The 21353-nt window shown below is 31.6% G+C and overlaps 1 protein-coding gene across 1 annotated transcript in view; it reads left to right on the top strand.

Annotated features, from left to right (window-relative positions):
- LOC139516997 (nuclear pore complex protein Nup133-like) overlaps nt 1–21353 on the top strand; it is a 75775-nt gene that overhangs the window by 32914 nt on the left and 21508 nt on the right. The window contains exons 12-23 of the mRNA XM_071307527.1: nt 238–340; nt 1045–1098; nt 1601–1682; nt 2445–2487; nt 4589–4693; nt 5053–5197; nt 5576–5685; nt 6481–6587; nt 6892–6994; nt 17533–17652; nt 19511–19648; nt 20283–20490. Of these exons, the coding sequence (XP_071163628.1) occupies nt 238–340; nt 1045–1098; nt 1601–1682; nt 2445–2487; nt 4589–4693; nt 5053–5197; nt 5576–5685; nt 6481–6587; nt 6892–6994; nt 17533–17652; nt 19511–19648; nt 20283–20490 (1318 nt within the window). The remainder of the gene's footprint in view (nt 1–237; nt 341–1044; nt 1099–1600; nt 1683–2444; nt 2488–4588; nt 4694–5052; nt 5198–5575; nt 5686–6480; nt 6588–6891; nt 6995–17532; nt 17653–19510; nt 19649–20282; nt 20491–21353) is intronic.

Below are 21353 nucleotides of genomic sequence, written 5' to 3'. Positions count from 1 at the left end.
TAACGGAAGAGGTCTTTAATAATAAATGAAAATAACATTACTGGGATGGAGAGTTGTCTCATTGGCACTCATACCATATCTTCTTATATCATTTCACCTGTAATTTACCTGTTATTTACCTGTAAATAAATCGGTGCAAATGAAAAAAAAAATCGGCGCAAATGAAAGAAAAAATCGGCGCAAATGAAATGCAGATCGGCGCAAATGCAAAACGCCGCATAAAATGTGTATTTCCAGGATGAGTTGGAATATCAACTTCAGAATTTTAAATTGGTTGTACCAGATACAAAGACTTATTCTGGATATGTTTACAATAAAGAAAGAGTTTTATATGTTCCAGGTATGATCTTTAAATATCATTTTTTTAAAGTAACTTTTAAAAGTGTTTAAATTTCATTTCATACTTTTGATTATCTTTCACATAAAGAGTTTGTCTGCTGACATGCATAATAAGATATAAATGACATCATGTTTGATTGTGAAACACAGATTCAGGACATTTCTTGATCATAACTAATATTTTACAATTGGCTTACCTATTCTAAGTTCTACATTTTGGTCCAAATGGTAGCTAATCATACAGTCATTTTAAGCAAGCAATCTATGTCTAACAGACTCACCTTGTCTTTCATTATTAATACTATTGTTCTATGTTGTTAACTACTGACCAACGAAAACCAATTAAAACTTTATATGACAGCTTTCACTCTTCAGCAGTTGCAGTCATCGTTGACTGGTGCTGTTCCAGAACTACTGAATTCTGCTATGTAAAATGAACTTTATGCACATATTTTATTGGGTTTTTTTTTCATTTTGTAATTTTTCATATACATTTGTATATTGTGTGTGAAAAAAGAACTATACATATAAAAAGGACTGATTTGTGTAGGTTAGGCTTTAATACATAGATTTAAAAATCAAATTATCTCCATTATTTTACTTCTCACACTATACAATAAAGATAATAATTGGTATTTTCCAAAATACGGGATTTCAGCTTCTACAAGCTCAAAGTAAAGTAAGACAGATATGTTTATATTACAGGTGAAACAGAAATAGTGGATATCCAGGCTCCAGGTGGACATGTACTAGGAGCAGGTAAACACAAAAAACAAAAAATAATCTCTATAGAGGACTGAATCAACTCCAATGTTACCATTTAGATATTTGATAAACTTTTGAAACAAGGAAAAAAATATCACAAGAAATATCAAATTTTTGTTACCTTGCTATGTCCCAGGGTTTCCAAGGAAAAATTTGAACTAGCAATAAAATAACTCATAATGTGTAACCAAAGGTATGATTGGGTAAGGGCAAGGAATTTAATCACAGCACAAAATATTTATAACTTCATACATTTAATATGGATTTCGTTAACAGACAGTATTTTGTTACTTGGATTTTTTAACTGACAGTGTATTGTTAGAAGAGAAGAACATTATACATCTTGATAATTCTTCTCAATCAATTATTTTATGTATTTATATGCTTAGTAACTTGCCTGGACTGATAAAGTATTCCTATTCATAAAAGTATTTTTAATGCATACTGTTTTTATTTCAGTTTAAATAATTCAGGTTTTTCATAAATTATTTTGTAGGTTGCTGTGACAAGTGTGCAATATTTTTCTCCAGTAGTGTTGGTTTATTTACAATATCTATGACTCAAAAACAGGATATGGGGTAACATTATATTTTTAGTTACTGTGGATTCATTTATTTTCATGTGTATCAATTTTCGTGGATTGATGAAAACTTGCATATTCGTGGATATTTGATTTCGTGGTTTTGCCAATCTCTGTATACAAAACACTATTGAAAATATGTTATTTGTTGAACATTTGAATTCATGGTTTGGGTGTACCCACGAAACTCACGAAAATTGGTATCCAACAAAAAATACTGAATCCACAGTATATTGTTTTTTGAATAAAAATTTAAGACACTGTTATACGACAACAAATTTAAAAGCAGATTATATCTTAAAAGAATTTGTATCTGTTAATAAATTTCATGAGGACTATTTTCCAATGCAACAATATTCTGTTCAAATAAAGTTATTCTTTGCAGTTTATATATATTTGATAGTAAAATAAGAAAAATTAAGTAACCATAAACTATTACCAATATATTAAAAAATAATCAGTAAATAATTTTAATTCAAGTAAAATACTTTACAAAGTTTCAAATCTGTTACAAATGTATTCAGGTTTAAAAAAAAAAGATTGATTTAGAACTGGTATTCTATACACAGTAGTTCTTCTTTGACAAGACCTACTCTTCTGTATGACGTTTTCCTGTATGAAAAAAGATGGCATTTGAAGAAAGGGAAAATTTAGTATACAAAAGAAATTAATGGACAGGCCTTGTATTCAGGGTCTCTAGTGAGGGGAACCTTGAAAGAAGAGAAGCATAAGATGAAATCTATACATTTATTATTTTCAGGCTTGTAGAAGAGTCAAATTATGATGTTTCTAGAGCAGATATGGCAAGTAAATTTGATTTTATGTATGCATGTACCTTATCAACATGTATCCTTTGATATTATGTTTATTTTATGTTAATCTCTCTATCTGCTCAGATTTTTATTTTAATCTTAAAAACAATTTTTAATAGAAATGTGATATGTACAATGGGGCCATAATATTTTTTTACACTCGAATACGAATATTCAAATTCAAATACTTTATTTCTCATAAAACTACAATTACATAGTTATAGAGAACATATTTTTTAGTAGCAATAAACAAAAGAACTATGTCAATTGAACATGCTTTGATACTATATATGTGCTTGAATTTTTACTTGATAACATTTTTGTTCGCTTTCTGTATATCGTCAAGTTATTGGAATTCCAATGGGGACTAACTGTGCACCACTTATTGCGGACCTGTTTTAGTATTGTTATGAGTGACAATTTATGATTAAAATTAGCAAAGACACATCGAAACAACATTTGATACAAAAATTTAACAATACTTTTCGATATTTGGATGATATATTGGCTCTCAATAATGACGACTTCAGTATGTATACTAAAGAAATTTATCCTGTTGAACTTACTTTAAATAAAGCTAATACTAACAATGACCACTGCCCTTTCCTCGATTTTGATATCTATATCACTAACAGGAAGCTTAATACAAAAATTATGATAAAAGAGATGATTTTTCATTTCCTATTGTTAATTATCCATTTTTAGATGGTGACATTCCCTTGTCACCATCTTTTGGTGTTTATATATCTCAACTTGTACAATTTGCTTGTGTATGTAATAATGTATAAGTTTTTAGCGAGAGAAGTTTATGTATTACTGAAAAATTATTACACCAGGGTTTTTGATATCACAGACTAGTCAAAACATTTACTAAATTTTATCATTGGTATAAGGAAATAATTCGTAAATATAACTCAACATGTAGACATCTTATACGTTCAGGTATTTCACATCAAATCTTTTATGGTTATATTCTTTACAAAGCACAAAAATGTCAGTATTCACCTCAAAAGCTTACAAAACCTTTAAACAGACTTATTAAAAAGGGGTATAGTTACGATACTGTTGTTAGGTCATTAAAAATTGCATATTTTGGCTTTAATATTGATTCACTTTATAGAGTCTTTGCATCAGAACTAAACACATTTATTTAAAAAAATCAAAGAAAACAGTTGTTGGCATGACACAGGTTATGTTCTTCTCATATATTTTATGATAGTATGATACTAAACCCCTAACGGGAGGGATTGTGCCTGATATTCATATGATGAAGACATAATCTTTCTATCAGTTTAATTGAGGTCTGGAGCTGGCATGTCAGTTAACTGCTAGTAGTCTGTTGTTATTTATGTATTATTGTCATTTTATTTATTTTTATCTTTCAATTTTTGTTACATCTCCTGACATCAGACTCAGACTTCTCTTGAACTGAATTTTAATGTGCGTATTGTTATGCGTCTACTTTTCTACATTGGCTAGAGATATAGGGGGAGGGTTGAGATCTCATAAACATGTCTTACCCCGCCGCAATTGTGCGCCAGTTTTCCTCAATCCATGAATATTAGTACACAGGAAAATAAATGAATCCACATTATATGGTTTCCTTTGTATAATTCAGAGTTTAGTATGACATCCATTATCTCAGGAGCCTCTGGCCTTTGTTAGTCTTGTATGGTTTTTAATTTTAGTTTCTTGTGTATAATTCGGAGTTTAATATGATGTCTATGATCACTGTAATAGTATACATTTTTTTTAAGGGGGCAGCTGAAGACCGCCTCCGGGTGCGGGAGTTTCTCGCTACATTGAAGACCAATTGGTGGCCTTCGGCTGTCGTCTGCTCTATGGTCAGGTTGTTGTTGCTTTGACACATTCCCCGTTTCCTTTCTCAGTTTTATACATAAATATAACCATCTCACAAGGGAAGAAATCAGATCACACTCTGCAGTGGCCAAATTATATTTCCTTTGTTAACATAAATTTGGAAAATAATGTAAATTTTGTGATTTTAAGGGGGTCAGTCATGTCTGTTATACATACCCAATTGTTGAAGTATAAAAAGATTAGACCAATAATGCTCAGCTCTATATTGTAGTCTGTACTAGCAGCCAGTTCATCACAGATACAAGAACTAAGCATGAGTGATGACAAAATTTCTAGACTAAAGGGTGCATTCTTAGCAGCAATGAAAGGCAACATGGTAAGAATACCAGGCTAAAGTGTAGTCCTATTCAAATATCAGTATTGATAAATATTTTATCTTAGCTTCAATGAAATTTAAAGAAAATGTTTAACAATGTGTTCACAGTACTTGTCTAATTTTGATAAAGAAAAGAACTGAGAATATTGTATTTTGTTTTGTGAAACACCAAATCCTGTGGTTCACATGTATCAATCAACAAAATATACAAAAAATTATTATACAATGCGTAATAATTAATCCAGAGTTATGTAACTTTAGATGATCAAGTTACCGCTATTAAGAATGTTACTTGCTCAGCACCTTATATCAAATTGATTTGCTCTTACAAATGTACATATTTATGATATGCATTCCAGAAACAAGCTCAAGCAGAAGTAGATAAGTTATTTCCTGTAGGAGATCATGCCAATTCGGACATTGACCAGGTTGTTACTTCTCTCAGCAAGGATTTAATAGATGATTATCCAGCTTCAGATCCACGCTGGGCAGAATCTAGGCAAGGTTGGTAGTAGATTTAATTGACGATTGTCACAATTTATGATTATTAATTCTGGACTTAAAATAGGCAATGTCCATTCAAAGATAATTATCATAATCCTAGCATTATCACCCTAGTGCAGCTTGCAGTGGTGAAATAAAGTGTGAGCACCTGATAGATTTTTGTGTTACCTGATGATAGTAATTATCATGTGGAACTAATGAGAAATGATTTCAAGGGAAGTTTTATGTTTAGGATATTCTTCATTTCATGAGTAATGAATGGGTATTTCTTATGCAGAATACTAATTCTTGATCACATGCAAAATATGAAAGACTACTATATAATATATATTTTACCAGTTTTGATTTCTAATAATGTTCATATCTAATATATTTCAGATCCCAGCAGTAGGACAACCTCTCTCATCATTCTAAATCAGCTTAATGATAAAGTGAAGGCACATGATTATATTATTAACTTTCTCAAAAAAGTGGGATTATGGGATAAAGTAAGTTGTTAGTAATGTCAGAAAGTTGTCCCTACTATTCAAACCAATTATATATCTATGTACAAGCTCATTGTATCTAGTTTCTATTTGCTCGACACTGTATTCAAGTTGCTTTTTTTCTGAATTTTTATACGTCCTTTTACAGGACATATTATGGTATACTGTTTCCGTCCGTTGTCAACATGTCGGGTGTTAACTCCAAAACACTTTAACCAATTTGCATGAAACTTTGGTGAATTGTTTATATCTATTGATTGAGCTCACTTTCCTTTTTTTTTTTAGATTTTATGTTTCTGAGTGTTGTGGTTTTATTCATTACAAACAATTTTCCAGTTTTCGGACAATTACTCAAAAATACTTTCACCAATTTGCAAGAAACCTTGGTGAATTGTTTATATATATTGACATGAGCTCCCTTTCAATTTTTATAAATTTCAGATTTAACTTTTACTAGTTATGAGGTTTTATTCATTAAAAAAAGTGAGATTTTCCAGTTTTTGGACAATAACTCAAAAATGCTTACAGCAGTTTTCATGAAACTTATTTCTGATATGACACTCAGTAGTTATTGAACTTTATTCTTTGAAAATGTGACGGGCTGTTTTTTTTTAAAATTAAAATTTGATTGATGAACTATTATCAATAACACTAATATATATCACCTTTTTGCAAGAATGGGATGAACTTATTGTACATTCACTAGGCATTGTGTTTATAAACAGTCATTAAACCCGTTGTCATTGGCTAACTTAACAGTATAATATTTCTTATATCAATATATTTTATTTTTTCCAGTTAAAAGAAGTACAAAGTAGAGATACCAAAATGTTAACCAGAAATGCATTATGTGAACATGCAGAGAAGATACAAGCAGCCATAGCACTAAGAACTCAACATTCAACGTATGTCCTAATTTGAAATTATTTTAAAATTAATAAATCTAGGTAGAATTGTAAGGTCATACGTTATTTCATTTGGGGTAATAGGAAGGTATGTAAATTATTAAAGTGTATTCTTTGAAATCATTAAAGGATGAATAAAGCATTAACAAGATAGAACCAATATGTAAAAATCAAAACATTTCATTCAATATCATTAATAACAATCGATGAAATTATGCATACAGTAAACTATCAGTGCAAACATTGGAGTGAATCATTTTTAAAATGAAAATGTTTTTATGCATCAATTTATTCTTATATACAGATACCCAGCATTAGTAGATGCAGCAATTAAAAGAGTTCTAGAGAAACGAGGGGACTTTGACTCAATGCAGAGTTTAACACCACAAGATATCTTTTACAGAGAGGTATATATCATTAAAGTGATAACTGATTGATTTGGACAATTTCTTTTCAGTTGCAAATATCATGAAATTAAATTCACAAAGTATTGATCAAAAAGAAAAAATATTTGCTTTAAAAGCAAGTTTAGATGTAAGTGTAATTTTGCAGAATGAAATTAGTTATTTTTACATGACTGCAATTTTTTTTTAGTTTTAGTGAATGGATCTCTATAAATTTTTATCAGAAGGTTCAATACCATTAAAGGAAGGTTGGGATTGATTTTGGGGGTTATGGTCCAAAAAGTTTAGGAATAAGGGGCCAAAAAAGTGGCCCAAAATACGTATTTTTGTAGTTTTCAAACAATAACTTGTGTTTAAGTGTATGAATCTCTCTGAAAAAATACCACAAGTTTCCATACCATAAAGGGATGGTTAGTATTGACTTTGAGGGTTATGGGTCAAAAAGTGTTGGCATTATGGGCAAAGAAAGGGAAAAAAATAGGTTTTCTGGTCAATGTACAATTAAGACAATTTAAAAGCAGTGTATAAAGGGGGGTAATCAAAAACATTTAACATACAATGTTGGGTATGTTCAGATTTACCTCCCTTACACTTCAGTAAATTATGTATAAAGAAATGTCAGGTTTTAATTAGACTAATTGCAAAAAAAAGGGGGTTGGTAGTAGTTTTCAATTATTTTTTTTCCAAATTTCTCAAAATCCAAATTTTTGAAAAGTTTGAAGAAATCTTTAATTGCACAATATTATGCAATAGATTTGTAAGATCTTGACATTTGTTTTGTGTCAGAAACTCATATTATGTCAAAAATTTGATCACAATTCAAATTCAGAGCTGTATCAAGCTTGAATTGTGTGTCCTTACTTGCCAAACTGTTCAGGGTTCGACCTCTGGGGTTGTTTAAAGCTGCGCCTTGCGGACCACCTGGTTATTTGATCTAAGATTATTGTGTAGTAATCTGTTCTCGATAATAATCAGTTCTCGATAGCAATGCACATGGTTAAAATAGAAATATTTCCGGAAATTGCACATGTTTTCTATTTGTCGGTTTTTCAAGGACAGAACAAAAACTAGCTTCAAACAAGCAATAATTTCACCAATTCAAGTTTTCAGACATGGTTCAACAGTAAAAACAATATTTTCTGATTCTAACCTACTTTTCCTTATTCCCTAAATAACCCCAACTTCATCCCCTCTGATTATAGATAGCATGTTTTCAAATGTAATCAAAACTTAGCTCAAAAAGAAGTTCAAGTCCACATATGTAATACACAATTGTCAGATGTGGTGTGAGTTGGATATGGAAAAAAATCTTTGGAATGCAGTTTGGGCCATATCTTAAGTACTTTGTAATTTAATTTATTTCAATTATCGGAAAAGTAATACCCTTAGATATTGTTACTTTGACAGTAAATACAGTCGATTCCACTTAATTGCATACCGCTTAATAGCATAATTCGGTTAATTGCATACTTTTCTCCTGCACAGAACCATTTTCCATTCATCTAATGTTAAATTGTACGGTTATATGCATAGCCCCTCAAGTGGCATTTCGGTTAATTGCATAGAAAATAATCGCCAGCTAGATATGCTTATTTAAAACTGACGAGATTTTTAACCGGAAACAGCAATTTGGTACGTAAGTATATTTTTCTTGAATGCATCATAATTTTTTATATTATTTCACATTTACTTCTGTGTTATTTAAATAAAGTTTTAAAACAGTTTCTTTCGTGTTTTTATGATTATAAAAAAGGCCTCGATGTGTACACAGGTAAAGTTTCCCATATTCTATTTTAAGCCTCGAGGTCATAAAGATGTCAATCAGCTGATTGTTGTAAAAACACAACCATTTTATGATCTTCTATCTCAAAATGTGTTAATTATTGATTGCATTTCAAACATTGTTCATAGATTATTTTTAAAACAATAACGCCTGCTAATTATCGAACATTATCCAATGTGCAATCTCGTAATTTGGCATGGGGTGATCTACATTTATGTTAAATATTACAGGGCATTTATATATGGTTGAAGAATTTCATACATCAATCTTTCATTTTTAATATTTTTTGAAAAGAACATTAACTTAAAATTATTATATTTTCTCACTTTCAACATTCATGTCCAGCAAATAACCCGTGGAGGGCCCCATAAAATGTGTTTATAAACTTTATTGAAAGAATAAACAATGAAATAAAAATGCACAACACTAGACAAATAACTTTTATTAGAATAAATAATCATTCAATATGTTGTAAGTGAATTATGGACGTTCATCTTTCTTCAGGATTTCCTCTATCGATGTTATTTGACTCCGTATTTTGGCATTTCGGATATAAGCATACTCCGCTTTATTGCATAATTTCGTCTGACAAATAGGCTATGCAAATAACCGGAATGTACTGTATTAGTAACAGCTGTGAAAACATCTTATAAGATAAAAGAAAATGGTTCAATTATTTAAAATCATCGAAAATAAATTAACGATTAATATTCAATGTATATTTTTGTCCTTGAGTGATAATTCCTAGGATATCTGTTAAAGATGATTGATAAGGCTAACATTCATAAACAAATATTTGTTCCTAGAGACAAATGATACTTAATTGATACTTTTTTTATTTTTTTTATTTTTTTTTATTTTTTATTTATTTTTTCAATAGTCAGGATTTAACATCACCCTTACAGCACCACCTGACTAAGGTGTTACAGAGTTTCAAATATATAACAACAAAAGACTATTGTTTTATCAAAATTTACACAAACTAAAAAATAAATATTTTGAAAATCTTTATTTTTTCTCTCTCTCTCTCTTTCACTCTTTCACTCTCTCTTTCTCTCTTTTTTTCACAATCTCTTCATATAGAAATATCTATAGATTATTTTAAAATAGAAGAAAAAAAAAGAAGGTTTACATGTGCTATGCATATATTACATGTTGTTTGCTCTGTTCCATAAATAGGTCAAAAAGATATATATATAGATATAAATTTGGTTGTTAGATTACCATTCAGGATAAATAATTAGCATAGGGGCCCAAAGTTTTTAAAGTTCAAAAACTTTGTTGTATTTTCTTGCTGTATATAACTCTAAGTTATAAAAGTTTCTCAGTCTATTTTTTAATTCAATTGCATTTGGAAGCTTTTTTTCTAGCTTGCATTTATATATGTATTTTTTGGCAAAAATTACAAGAAAATTTAAAAATAAGCTTTCTTCTACAAAACCAAGAAAAAAGTTTTTTTTGTTAAAATCAATGTTAACATAGAAATTTTTCAGGCAAGCACAAAACAAATATAAAAAATTTGATGTCACTTGACAATCATAAAATAAATGTCCAATAGTTTCATCTTCACATCTACAAAAAGAACATAACTTTGTATCTTTGATTTTAATCTTATATAAAAATGTATTTGTAGGAATAGTCCTATGTAAAAACTTATATTGGAAATTATACAAATATGTATCTCTACAACATTTCTGAAGTATACAAAAGTATTTCTTCCAGTCTTCAATGTTAGAATGCAGCTCATCCTCCCATTTTGAAAATTTTACAACTGGAGGATGTGCACATTTTACAATAAGATTATTATATATGAATTTGATATTTTTACTGCTAGTAATTTTCTAAGTCAGTATCAGTGTTTTCCCTAATACACTGTTTTACCTCCATAGGGATATTTGATATTAAACTGTAATAGTGCATATAATTATTTGTCTGAACTTTTTGTTTAATCTGATCAAATGTGAAAAAATCTCTTCTTTGATGGTCAAAAATGTGACAGAGGTTTTGCACACCGGCAACTCCCCATCTGTTATATAATGGGAAATCTTCTGTTTTCACAAAATTCAAGATATCCATCGAGAGACACTCCTTGACATCAGTTTTAACATGTGGTTTAGATGAGTGTAAAGCTTGAAAAACATCTTTCCAAAAAGGATTGCTGAGTTGATTTCCAATCTCTAAAAATTTGAAGTTTTGTAAAGAAAAAGATCTTGCACCCCCAAATTTTTTCAATATCAACTTAAGAATATTTTGCTAGTCCCCATTCAAATTTGAAAAAAATCGCCTCACCCAACCAACTTTAAGATAAAAGTTGAAAGATTGTAAATGAACCATTTTCAAACCTCCCTCCTTTTTATCTGCAATCAGTGTATCACGTTTGATTTTTTCTGTTTTTCCATCCCATATAAAATTAAAGAATAATCTGTTGATTTCATTCAACATGGATTGACATATATTAGGTAAAGATGTAAGCAAATGAATCAATTTTGGAAGTGCAAGAGTCTTAATAACAGTAACCTTGCCAAGTAGTGTTAGCTTCCTATGCTGCCAACTTTTCAATAATTTTGAAATATCAATAATTTTTGCTCTGAAATTCAAACTGGGCATACACTCTAGATCCAAAGAGAAATTTAATCCTAAAACCTTAAAGTTTGAACAGGACCAGCTTAGATTTGTTTCAGGACATAAAACCAAGTCAGAATATCTCTTACTTCCAATCCAAACAACTTTTGTTTTAGTTGTATTTATCTTTAATCCTGAGACTTTGTGAAATTTTTCAAAACAAGAAAGGGTCTCTTTTAATGAATCTTCACTTCCATCCAGTGTAAGAAACGTATCATCTGCATACTGACTAATGAGTGGCAGATTCCCATTTATATTCACCCCTTTTATTTTTGGATTCCCTTTTAGCTGTATGGCAAGTAATTCCACCCCAATAATAAACAAATAGGGAGATAACGGGTCCCCCTGGCGACAGCCTCTTTCAAGGTTGAAAAATTGGGACATATTACCATTATTAATTACACAGCTCTTTGCATCTGCATAAAGCACATCAAACCATTTACAAAAAGAAGGACCAAAATTAAAACTAATCAAAGCCTGCTTTAAAAAATTCCATTCTATAGAATCAAAGGCTTTTTCGAAATCTACTAGTAATAACAATCCTTCTATATCATTTTTTTCTAGATAGTGCATTAAATCATATAGAAGTCTAGTGTTCTCTCCTATGAATCTCCCTTTCATAAAGCCCTTTTGTGTGTCACTAATAATGGCGAACAGTACCTTTTTAGCTCTACCAGCAAGAACTGCAGATGCAATTTTCATATCTGTGTTCATTAAGCTGATCGGTCGCCAGTTACCCATGTACCTCCTATCTTTCCCTTCCTTAGGAATACAAGTAATAATACTTTGGTATTGAAAATCTGAAAAATGGCCCAACTCATATCCAAATTGCAGAGATCTAAAGACAAATGGACCAATATCTTTCCAAAAAAATTTGAAAAAATCCACTGTAAATCCATCAGATCCTGGAGACTTTCCATTTTGCATCTGTTTTAAAGCTTCCCCACATTCCCTAAAAGATAAGTTTCCCTCACACAGAAGTTTTTGTTCTGCACTGAGTTTTATGTCATGTTTAAAAAATTGATTGTCATCATTACTGAATGACTTAGATGTATAAAGTGTCCTATAAAACTGCTCCTGTTCAAACAATATTTTAGATTGATCAGAAATTTGATTTCCTTGGTCATCAATGAGTTCAGTGATGGTTTTATTTAAGAAGGCTTTCTTTTCTAACTTACAAAAATAGTTAGTGCATCTTTCTCCATTCTCATGCCAATTTACACGAGAACGAAGAATAAGGCCCCCAACTAATGTCTGTCGTCGCTTCTCTAATTCACACTTTTTCTGATTGAGTGACGTCACATTAATTTCGCTAGGGTTTAAATTTACACTGTTTTCTAAAGACTGGATTTCTAACTCCAGTCCCTTGAAAACATCTTTTTCTTCCCTTGATTTTTTAATACAGTAGGAGATAGTAAGACTACGAATCTTCATTTTTAGAACCTCTAAAAATAGCTGATCACTGCAAGATAACTGAACATGAAGAAAATCTTCAGAATCACCCCCAGAGAAATACTCAGAAACAGTGTCTCTGATGCAGTTTATAACTAAATCTCCATATGCATGTTCTCTTAAAAGCTGAGAATTAAATTTCCAGTATCCTTTGCCCCGCTTAGCTAAGGATGCTGTAAAAGTAAATATAATGGCAGAGTGATCTGTCCTGTATCCAGGAATAATTTTTGTTGATTCCATCAATGTAAAAAGGTCCTCAGATACAAGATAATAATCAAGACGGCTCTGTTTAATGGGAGATTTCTGACGCCATGTAAATTTTCTATCACTAGGATAACAAGTCCTCCAAGGGTCTAACAGCAAAAGTGTGTCCTTAATTTCATCAATCTTTCTCCTGGAGTTGGGGTTTCTGTCATGTATTACATTATAAGTATCTTCATTCTTATCCTGCACTACATTCCAGTCACCCAAGAAGATGAAACTTGTATTCGAAAATCTCATAGTTTTCTGTAGGATATCACAGAAAAAATTCTGGTTTATCTGTGTTATAACCATATAAACATACCAAAGTTAACCTTTGATCGTATAGAGTCACGTCTAATATGATGTATCGTCCATGTTGGTCTATAAGAGATTCATGAACTTCGTAATCATAACCCCCCCTGAACATGACACAAACCCCAGCACTTCTACTATCACCATGACTGAAGTAACACTGATGACCCCATTCATCCCCCCATAAAGTTTCAATATCTCTTGTACTGTGTGTCTCTTGAAAACACACAATCGAACTATTTTTTGATTTTGCCCAGTTGAAGACATCAGATCTTTTCTTAGCACTAGAGAAAAGACCCCTAACATTCATTGACAAAATTTTTATATTATTATCCATTATGTTATATTGACTTGAGATACAATATTTTTGTCTAGACACAAGAGCAAGCAAAACAATGTAATACAATGAAATAAACTTAAATAAACTACATTTGCACAATCATTTACACAATCATTCTCTCTCACATTTATACTGTTAAGATAACCCACATCCATATAGATGTTCTCTTTGATGTGTTGCAGCTTTTATGGCATATTACAATTCTGAAATGCGTTATTTTCACTAACAAAAATTACCTTCTATTTTAATTGATTAAAAAAAAAACCAAAAAAAAACAGAAATTCTTATATACACAATGTACAAGAGATAAACAAAAAGCTTAATTTAAAGTAAATATGTTGAAACAAGGAATTGAATGCTTGTCAAAAGATAATAATTGAAAGGTCATTATTAATCATAAATTTCACATTGAAAAAACATTAAAATGAAAATTTTAAATCTAAACACCCCCCCCCCCCCCCCAAAAAAAAAACCCCAAAAAAAATGCACCAAAAAAAAAACAATGATAAGATAAAATAAATAATGATAATATTAATCATTAAAAATAATGAAAATTTAGGTGGATAGTTCCCATAAATACTAGTATGTTTTGAGTGTAAGTAAGATATCATATATTAAAACAATTAAATTTCAGTTGAAATGTATCTGTCATAGAAAAATATGTTCCTCAATTAGTTAACAGCTATTTCAATCGCTTAGCAATGTCATCAAAAATGTCAAATTTCAAACGTCTACCTGCTTCAGTTTTCCCATGTACAGCACAATTAAAATACCAAGCACTATCAAGTTGATCACTATCACGAAGTCTAGTAATCAGTTCCATGTTGGATTTTGTAACATCATCAACTAGTCTAAAAGTGCAATGTTTAGGCATGTTTTTCTTTTCTCTCATAATGCGGTATTTCACTTCAGAGTTGAGGAGTTTTACAATGACTGGTCTATGTTGTCCTTGTTTACCTGGTATCCTATGAATTGATACTTTACTTCAATTTGCGTAATTTTAAATCTTCTATTAACACCGTGTATCATGGGTACAGCAGATATAGGTACTAACCAGAGCTTCCAAAAAATATTTGAGCCAGCCGGACATTTTATATCTGATCCTGATTTTAATCCCTTTAGACTCAGTTACAAAAGGCGATAATGGTAATCAGATGGCCATACCAGTAATTGACATTAGATTAAAAAAAAAAAAACGATATTAAACTTTACTTTGATATGAATTTGATGTTCTAAAGTAAACTGTTAAATTGGCAGTGCATCATTCGAAGTGTGCATATCAGCGTGCTCATATATGCCTTAGACTCTTTATTTGTGCAAAATGACGTTGTCAAAAACTTTACTTTCGTTTTTAAAATCACATTTTTGTAAACCGGATGTTGACTTGACAATGGTAAAACATGGAGCAGAAAAAAAATCTGTGTACGTTTACAAAGCATGACTGAGTAAAGAAGCTCTTTCCCCATTATTTCTTCAACAAAATACTTGAAAAGAACATGAGATACAGGTATCAATGATAGTTTTATCATTTTTCGCTCATACAACGTAGTTCTGACGATTTTTCATTTAAAACTTTTTAAAAAATTTCATCAAATCATGTTTATAAACGTATTTCTTATAATTTTAATCTGTTGGAATAAATTAATTAGAAACAAACCGCTGAAATGTAAGAAAATAACTTTGAATAGACTGATCAATTTATACGATGTCTGGTACTGAAAATAGTTTACCTGTCATCTGAACAGGTAGATTTCAGCTGTTCAACACCTAATTAGCATTGATTAAAATTATAAAGTATTGAAGTAGAGGTTGTTTTGATAGTAATTAATGATCATGTCACTTTTATGACCGAAAATGTGTGGCTGTTAGAGGCAAAATGTTGGATCAAAAAGATCGCCAATTATGTTAAAATGACCGTCTCTTAAGAAAGCATTGAAAACGAAAAAGTATATGACCGTTTCATGCTTTTCCCAGCCGGACTTTTACCGGACATTATACAAATGTCCGGAATATATGACTGTTTTGGAAGCCTTGGTACTAACCAAGCGGTCATGATCGATTTTGAACTGACATGGTAACGAAAATCTTTGTTTTATATTTTAAATCTACATTCAGTGTACATTTCTCAACATCTGAAATTCCTGCTCCCAAATAATTTTCCCATCACAATTTTCCTATTTATAAGACAACTTTGATATTCTTATAAGAATAATTAACTTTTACATGCGCAAATAGTTGTGAATGTCAACACCAACTTTCAAATTCGATACAGTTGTCAAACCATTTACATGTTTTATCTGAAAGAAAGCTAATACAGGGCAACAGTAATAGTTACCAATCATTAACCTACCTGTGATTACTCATTCCTTGAAACATTTTGGGTAATAAACTAGTGTGAAAATACTAACTATGCACCTTACAGAAGCATTTATGTGGTCAGCTAAACACCGTACACAAGGCTTCTTTTCGGAATAAAATATCGAAAAATAACATATGAATGAAAGATTTCAATATCAGTTATTGAAACAGCTTACGTATTACGCTCACACAGTGGTCTTTTATCTATCCAAAGAGTTGCAATGAATATAGAATCATATAGAATGAGACGAGCGCCCAAATCATTTCTTAAAACAACAATTATGTTTAGATTGATGTACACATTGATATAATGTGAACATAACAAAGATTTTCGTTACTGTGTAAGGTCAAAATCGATCACGCCTACTTGGTTAGTACCTATATCCGCTGTACCGATGATACACAGTGATTAATAACAAACATGCTTACCATACTATACTTTTCACAACTATCGAGAACTGATGACGTATTGCACACAATGTCAAAATTGAGCACAACAACAGATGTTTTGATTTTTAACTGGATTTTTGTGACAAAAATGTCGGTTATTGATTTGGGGATGTACGGCTGGTGGGCGGGCGGGCGGCAATCAAATGTTGTCCGTGCATTAACTCATGAACCATTCAACCAAACCTTTTAAAATTTTAATATGTTGTTGTTTGACAACTAAATGAAGGTCAAGTTCAATAATGGCGATTTTGACTTTTACCGTTCAGGAGTTATGGTTCTTGAAAGATTGAAAAATGGAGTTTCCAGTCGTGTCCGTGCATTTACGCATGAACTGTTCTACCAAAGCTTTCCAAATTTTAATATGTTGTTACTGATGACAAAATGGAGGTCAAGTTTAATAATGACGATTTTGACTTTTACGGTTCAGGAGTTATGGTTCTTGAAAGATCGTAAAATGGTGTTTCCATTCACGTTGTTGCATTTACTTATGAACCATTCAATCTAAGCTTTTCAAATTTTAATATGTTGATACTGACTACAAAATGGAGGTCAAATTAGATATTGACGATTTTCACTTTCAGCATTCATCAGTTATGGTTCTTGTGATATTGCCAGGACACAAATAAATGTTAATAAATCCGGTTTGCTGTCGTTGTGACAGCCTCTTGTTCTTGATTTGCGCAAGAGAAAATTGTGAGGATAATGGGAATCTACTAAACTAACACAATCAACTTTTACACATATTTGAAGAACTGGCCCTACGGAGCAAAAGTTTTTTACACTATCAAGAACCGATAACACTAGGATATCATATATATTTGATCTGATGACCAATAGGTACATGTAAATTGCCGTCAGCAGATACCTGTTTAAGGAAATGGAAGGCAAACATACATGTGTTTTAGCTTTTGATTCCTGTTGTACAAGTTTCAAATGCTGTAGGATGATTAGTATATTACATTTGAATTTTTCCATTTAAAGGTATCAAAAGTTCATGAGATTGCTGAAGCATTGATGGAATATGAAGAAGATTTCCTTGCAGCAGACGTTACTACACAGGATGTGTTAACAGTAGTGTCGTCTGTAAATGCTGTTTTACAGGTTTGTACATTTCGTGACCTTTTCTAGAAACATGACCTTGTGCAATGCAAAGATACAGGTATCAACAGATTGTAGATCCATGAATGTGTATATGTATATAACAATAATATTTATAAAAAAAGAAGATTTGTTTTTTGTTCAATTTTTACATAAATTAGGCCGTTAGTTTTCTCGTTTGAAATGTTTTACATTTTCATTTTGGGGCCTTGTAAAGCTGACTATGCGGTATGGGCTTTGCTCATTGTTGAAGGCCGTACGGCAACCTATAGTTGTCAATTTCTGTGACATTTTGGTCTCTTGTGGAGAGTTGTCTTATTGGCAATCATACCACATCATCTTATTTTATATTGTATGACATGTTTAACCATCACATATCAACTTCAGATATTTATGATAAAGGGTTGTCTGAATTTTTTTTTTAGCTCACATAGTTTGAATATCATTGCATACTTTTGCCCTCACTTTGAGTATGTTGTCTTGGTTATCTGTTTTTTAAACAAAAGTTTGAAATAATATGATTTTTGTCGAGCCTGCAACTTTTGTTGCAGAAAGCTCGACATAGGGATAGTGATCCGGCGGCGGCTATGGCGGCGGTGTTAGCTCACTTCTTAAAAGCTTTATATTTTAGAAGGTGGAAGACCTGGATGCTTCATATTTTGTATATAGATGCCTCATGTTAAGAAGTTTCCGTCAGTCAAATGTCCATTGTCCTTGACCTCATTTTCATGGTTCAGTGACCACTTGAAAAAAAAGTTCAGATTTTTTGTAATGTTAAATTCTCTCTTACTGTAAGTAATAGGATAACTATATTTCGTATGTGCATACCTTGCAAGGTCCTCATGCCCGTCAGACAGTTTTCACTTGACCTCGACCTCATTTCATGGATCAGTGAACAAGGTTAAGTTTTGGTGGTCAAGTCCATATCTAAGATACTATAAGCAATAGGTCTAGTATATTCGGTGTATGGAAGGACTGTAAGGTGTACATGTCCAACTGGCAGGTGTCATCTGACCTTGACCTCATTTTCATGGTTCAGTGGTTATAGTTAAGTTTTTGTGTTTTGGTCTGTTTTTCTCATACTTTATGCAGTAGGTTTACTATATTTGTTGTATGGAATGATTGTAAGGTGTACATGTCTAGGGGGCAGATGTCATCTGACCTTGACCTCATTTTCATAGTTCATTGGTTATAGTTAAGTTTTTGTGTTTTGGTCTGTTTTTCTCATACTTTATGCAATAGGTTTACTATATTTGTTGTATGGAATGATTGTAAGGTGTACATGTCTAGCGGGCAGATGTCATCTGACCTTGACCTCATTTTCATGGTTCAGTGGTCAAAGTTAAGTTTTTGAGTTTTGGTCTTTTTATCTAATACTATAAGTCATAGGTCAACTTTATTTGGTGTATGGAAATATTTTATGATCTATATGTCAGTCGTGCAGGTTTTATTTGACCTTGACCTGGTTTTCACGGTTCATTGCTCAGTGTAAAGGTTTTGTGTTTTGGTCTATTTTCTTAAACTATAAGCAAAAGGCTCAACTATATTTGTCATGTTTGTTGTATGGAAGCATTGTTAGCTGTACATGTCTGCCTGGCATATGGTTCAACTGACCTTGACCTCATTTTCATGATTCATGTTAAGTTTATGTGACAGTCGTAATAAAGCTTTATATTTAGGAGTATCAAGTTGATACTATCAACATAATATCAATGATTAGTAAAGAAGGCGAGACATTTCAGTGTGTGCACTCTTGTTTTGCTATGTCTTAACGGTCGAAAGTAAGTTCTTACTAGAATTTGTACAATGCTTTATATTTTAAAAGAAATGGTGATTCATTTTTGTTTTAATTTTCTTATAGTCAATGTTTGACCAAGCATTACAATACAGACAAAACAAAGTTGGTGTATACCAGTCTTATGGACCAGAGATATTAGAATATACCCCATGGACATCTACTTCTGGTGAAAGAGGAATCAGAACTATACTCATTAAACAGGTACATTTCTATATCACTGTAATGTAATGTATTGTCATGTGAAATTTAGCATATGGGTTATAGATATGGAGCTTAAATTATGAAATCCACATCGAATGTATGATATATTTTTTAAACAAATATTAGCCGTGGAATATTTTACTATCACAACAGTTGTACAAAACCAGTTAGTTTATATTAATATGGATCAGATCTATATGTTCTTCTGTAATAACTATTGTTTGCCTTTGTGGAAAATTAAAAAGTTGAATTCCATTTGGATTATCTTTTCATTTTTGGTATAATTTAGAAACAGTGATGGTTATAAAGTTTAAATTGAAGTATTGTTTACACGGAGAACGAAATAAAAATACAAGGATTTATTTTTGAATGACTGAAATATTTCATTTTTTTAACATATAAATCTTACAGTAATTGATAATCCTAATTTTGGACAAATGTTTGGTTTGGAGTACAAAAAAAGACAAAAATGTGTTTAAATTCTCATTAACAATAAGTTTCCCTGATGTTTGCTTTAAATAAAAGATCTAATAATTTACAAAATAATTCTTATGTCAATTACAGTCAGTATACATTAAAAGCTGACAAGATATGAATATCATTATGTATGTTTTATATTTAAATTTATTTACAGTACACTAAAACATATGAAGAAGCATTGCCTGAGACGGGAGATGCAGAGATCAGAGATGTATTGTTTGAACAGCTAGTCCACCTCACAGACATTGTCCTTGATGGCTACCGATGTCAACTGGAATCGCTGAGACAGTGTAACTCAGCACATCATGATCAGTTCCTGAAGAGATATGAACAGGACAGAAATAAAATGATAGCACCTTTATGTAAGTATTCATGACATTGCTTTTCTTTTTCTTACCTGCTAAGCCAGTTTAGTTACTGCTTCATTCCATCTGTCATTCCATTCATCTTGGTAGAAAACTTTTGTCACAGTTCTGTAGGCGCCTATGAAAAAAAATGATTTTATATTTGGTCGTCTGCAGCTTGATAATATTGAGTTGTGGCATGTTCAAATTTTTATGCCCCACCTACGATAGTAGAGGGGCATTATGTTTTCTGGTCTGTGCGTCCGTTCGTCCGTCTGTTCGTTCGTCCGTTCGTCTGTTCGTCCGTTCGTCCCGCTTCAGGTTAAAGTTTTTGGTCGAGGTAGTTTTTGATGAAGTTGAAGTCCAATCGACTTCAAACTTGGTACACATGTTCCCTATGATATGATCTTTCTAATTTTAATGCCAAATTAGAGATTTTACCCCAATTTCACGGTCCATTGAACATGGAAAATGATAGTGCGAGTGGGGCATTTGTGTACTGAGGACACATTCTTGTTCACATCTGCTGTTCAGTCACTTCTTCTTTGACCATAATTTGAAATTTTTATGCCCCACCTATGATAGTAGAGGGGCATTATGTTTTCTGGTCTGTGCCTTCGTTCGTCCGTGCGTCCGTTCTTCCGTCTGTGCGTCTGTCCGTTCGCTTCAGGTTAAAGTTTTTCATGGTCCACTGAACATAGAAAATGATAGTGCGAAGTTCAGGTTAAAGTTTTTGGTCAAGGTAGTTTTTGATGAAGTTAAAGTTACATCAACTTGAAACTTAGTACACATGTTCCCTATGATATGATCTTTCTTATATAATTCCAAATTATAATTTTGACCCCAATTTCACGGTCCACTGAACATAGAAAATGATAGTG

The sequence above is a fragment of the Mytilus edulis genome, chromosome 3 (genome assembly GCF_963676685.1).
Source record: "Mytilus edulis chromosome 3, xbMytEdul2.2, whole genome shotgun sequence".
Lineage (NCBI taxonomy): Eukaryota > Metazoa > Mollusca > Bivalvia > Mytilida > Mytilidae > Mytilus > Mytilus edulis.
Note: the sequence above shows the minus strand (reverse complement) of the source record. Positions and strands in the feature narration are given on the sequence as shown.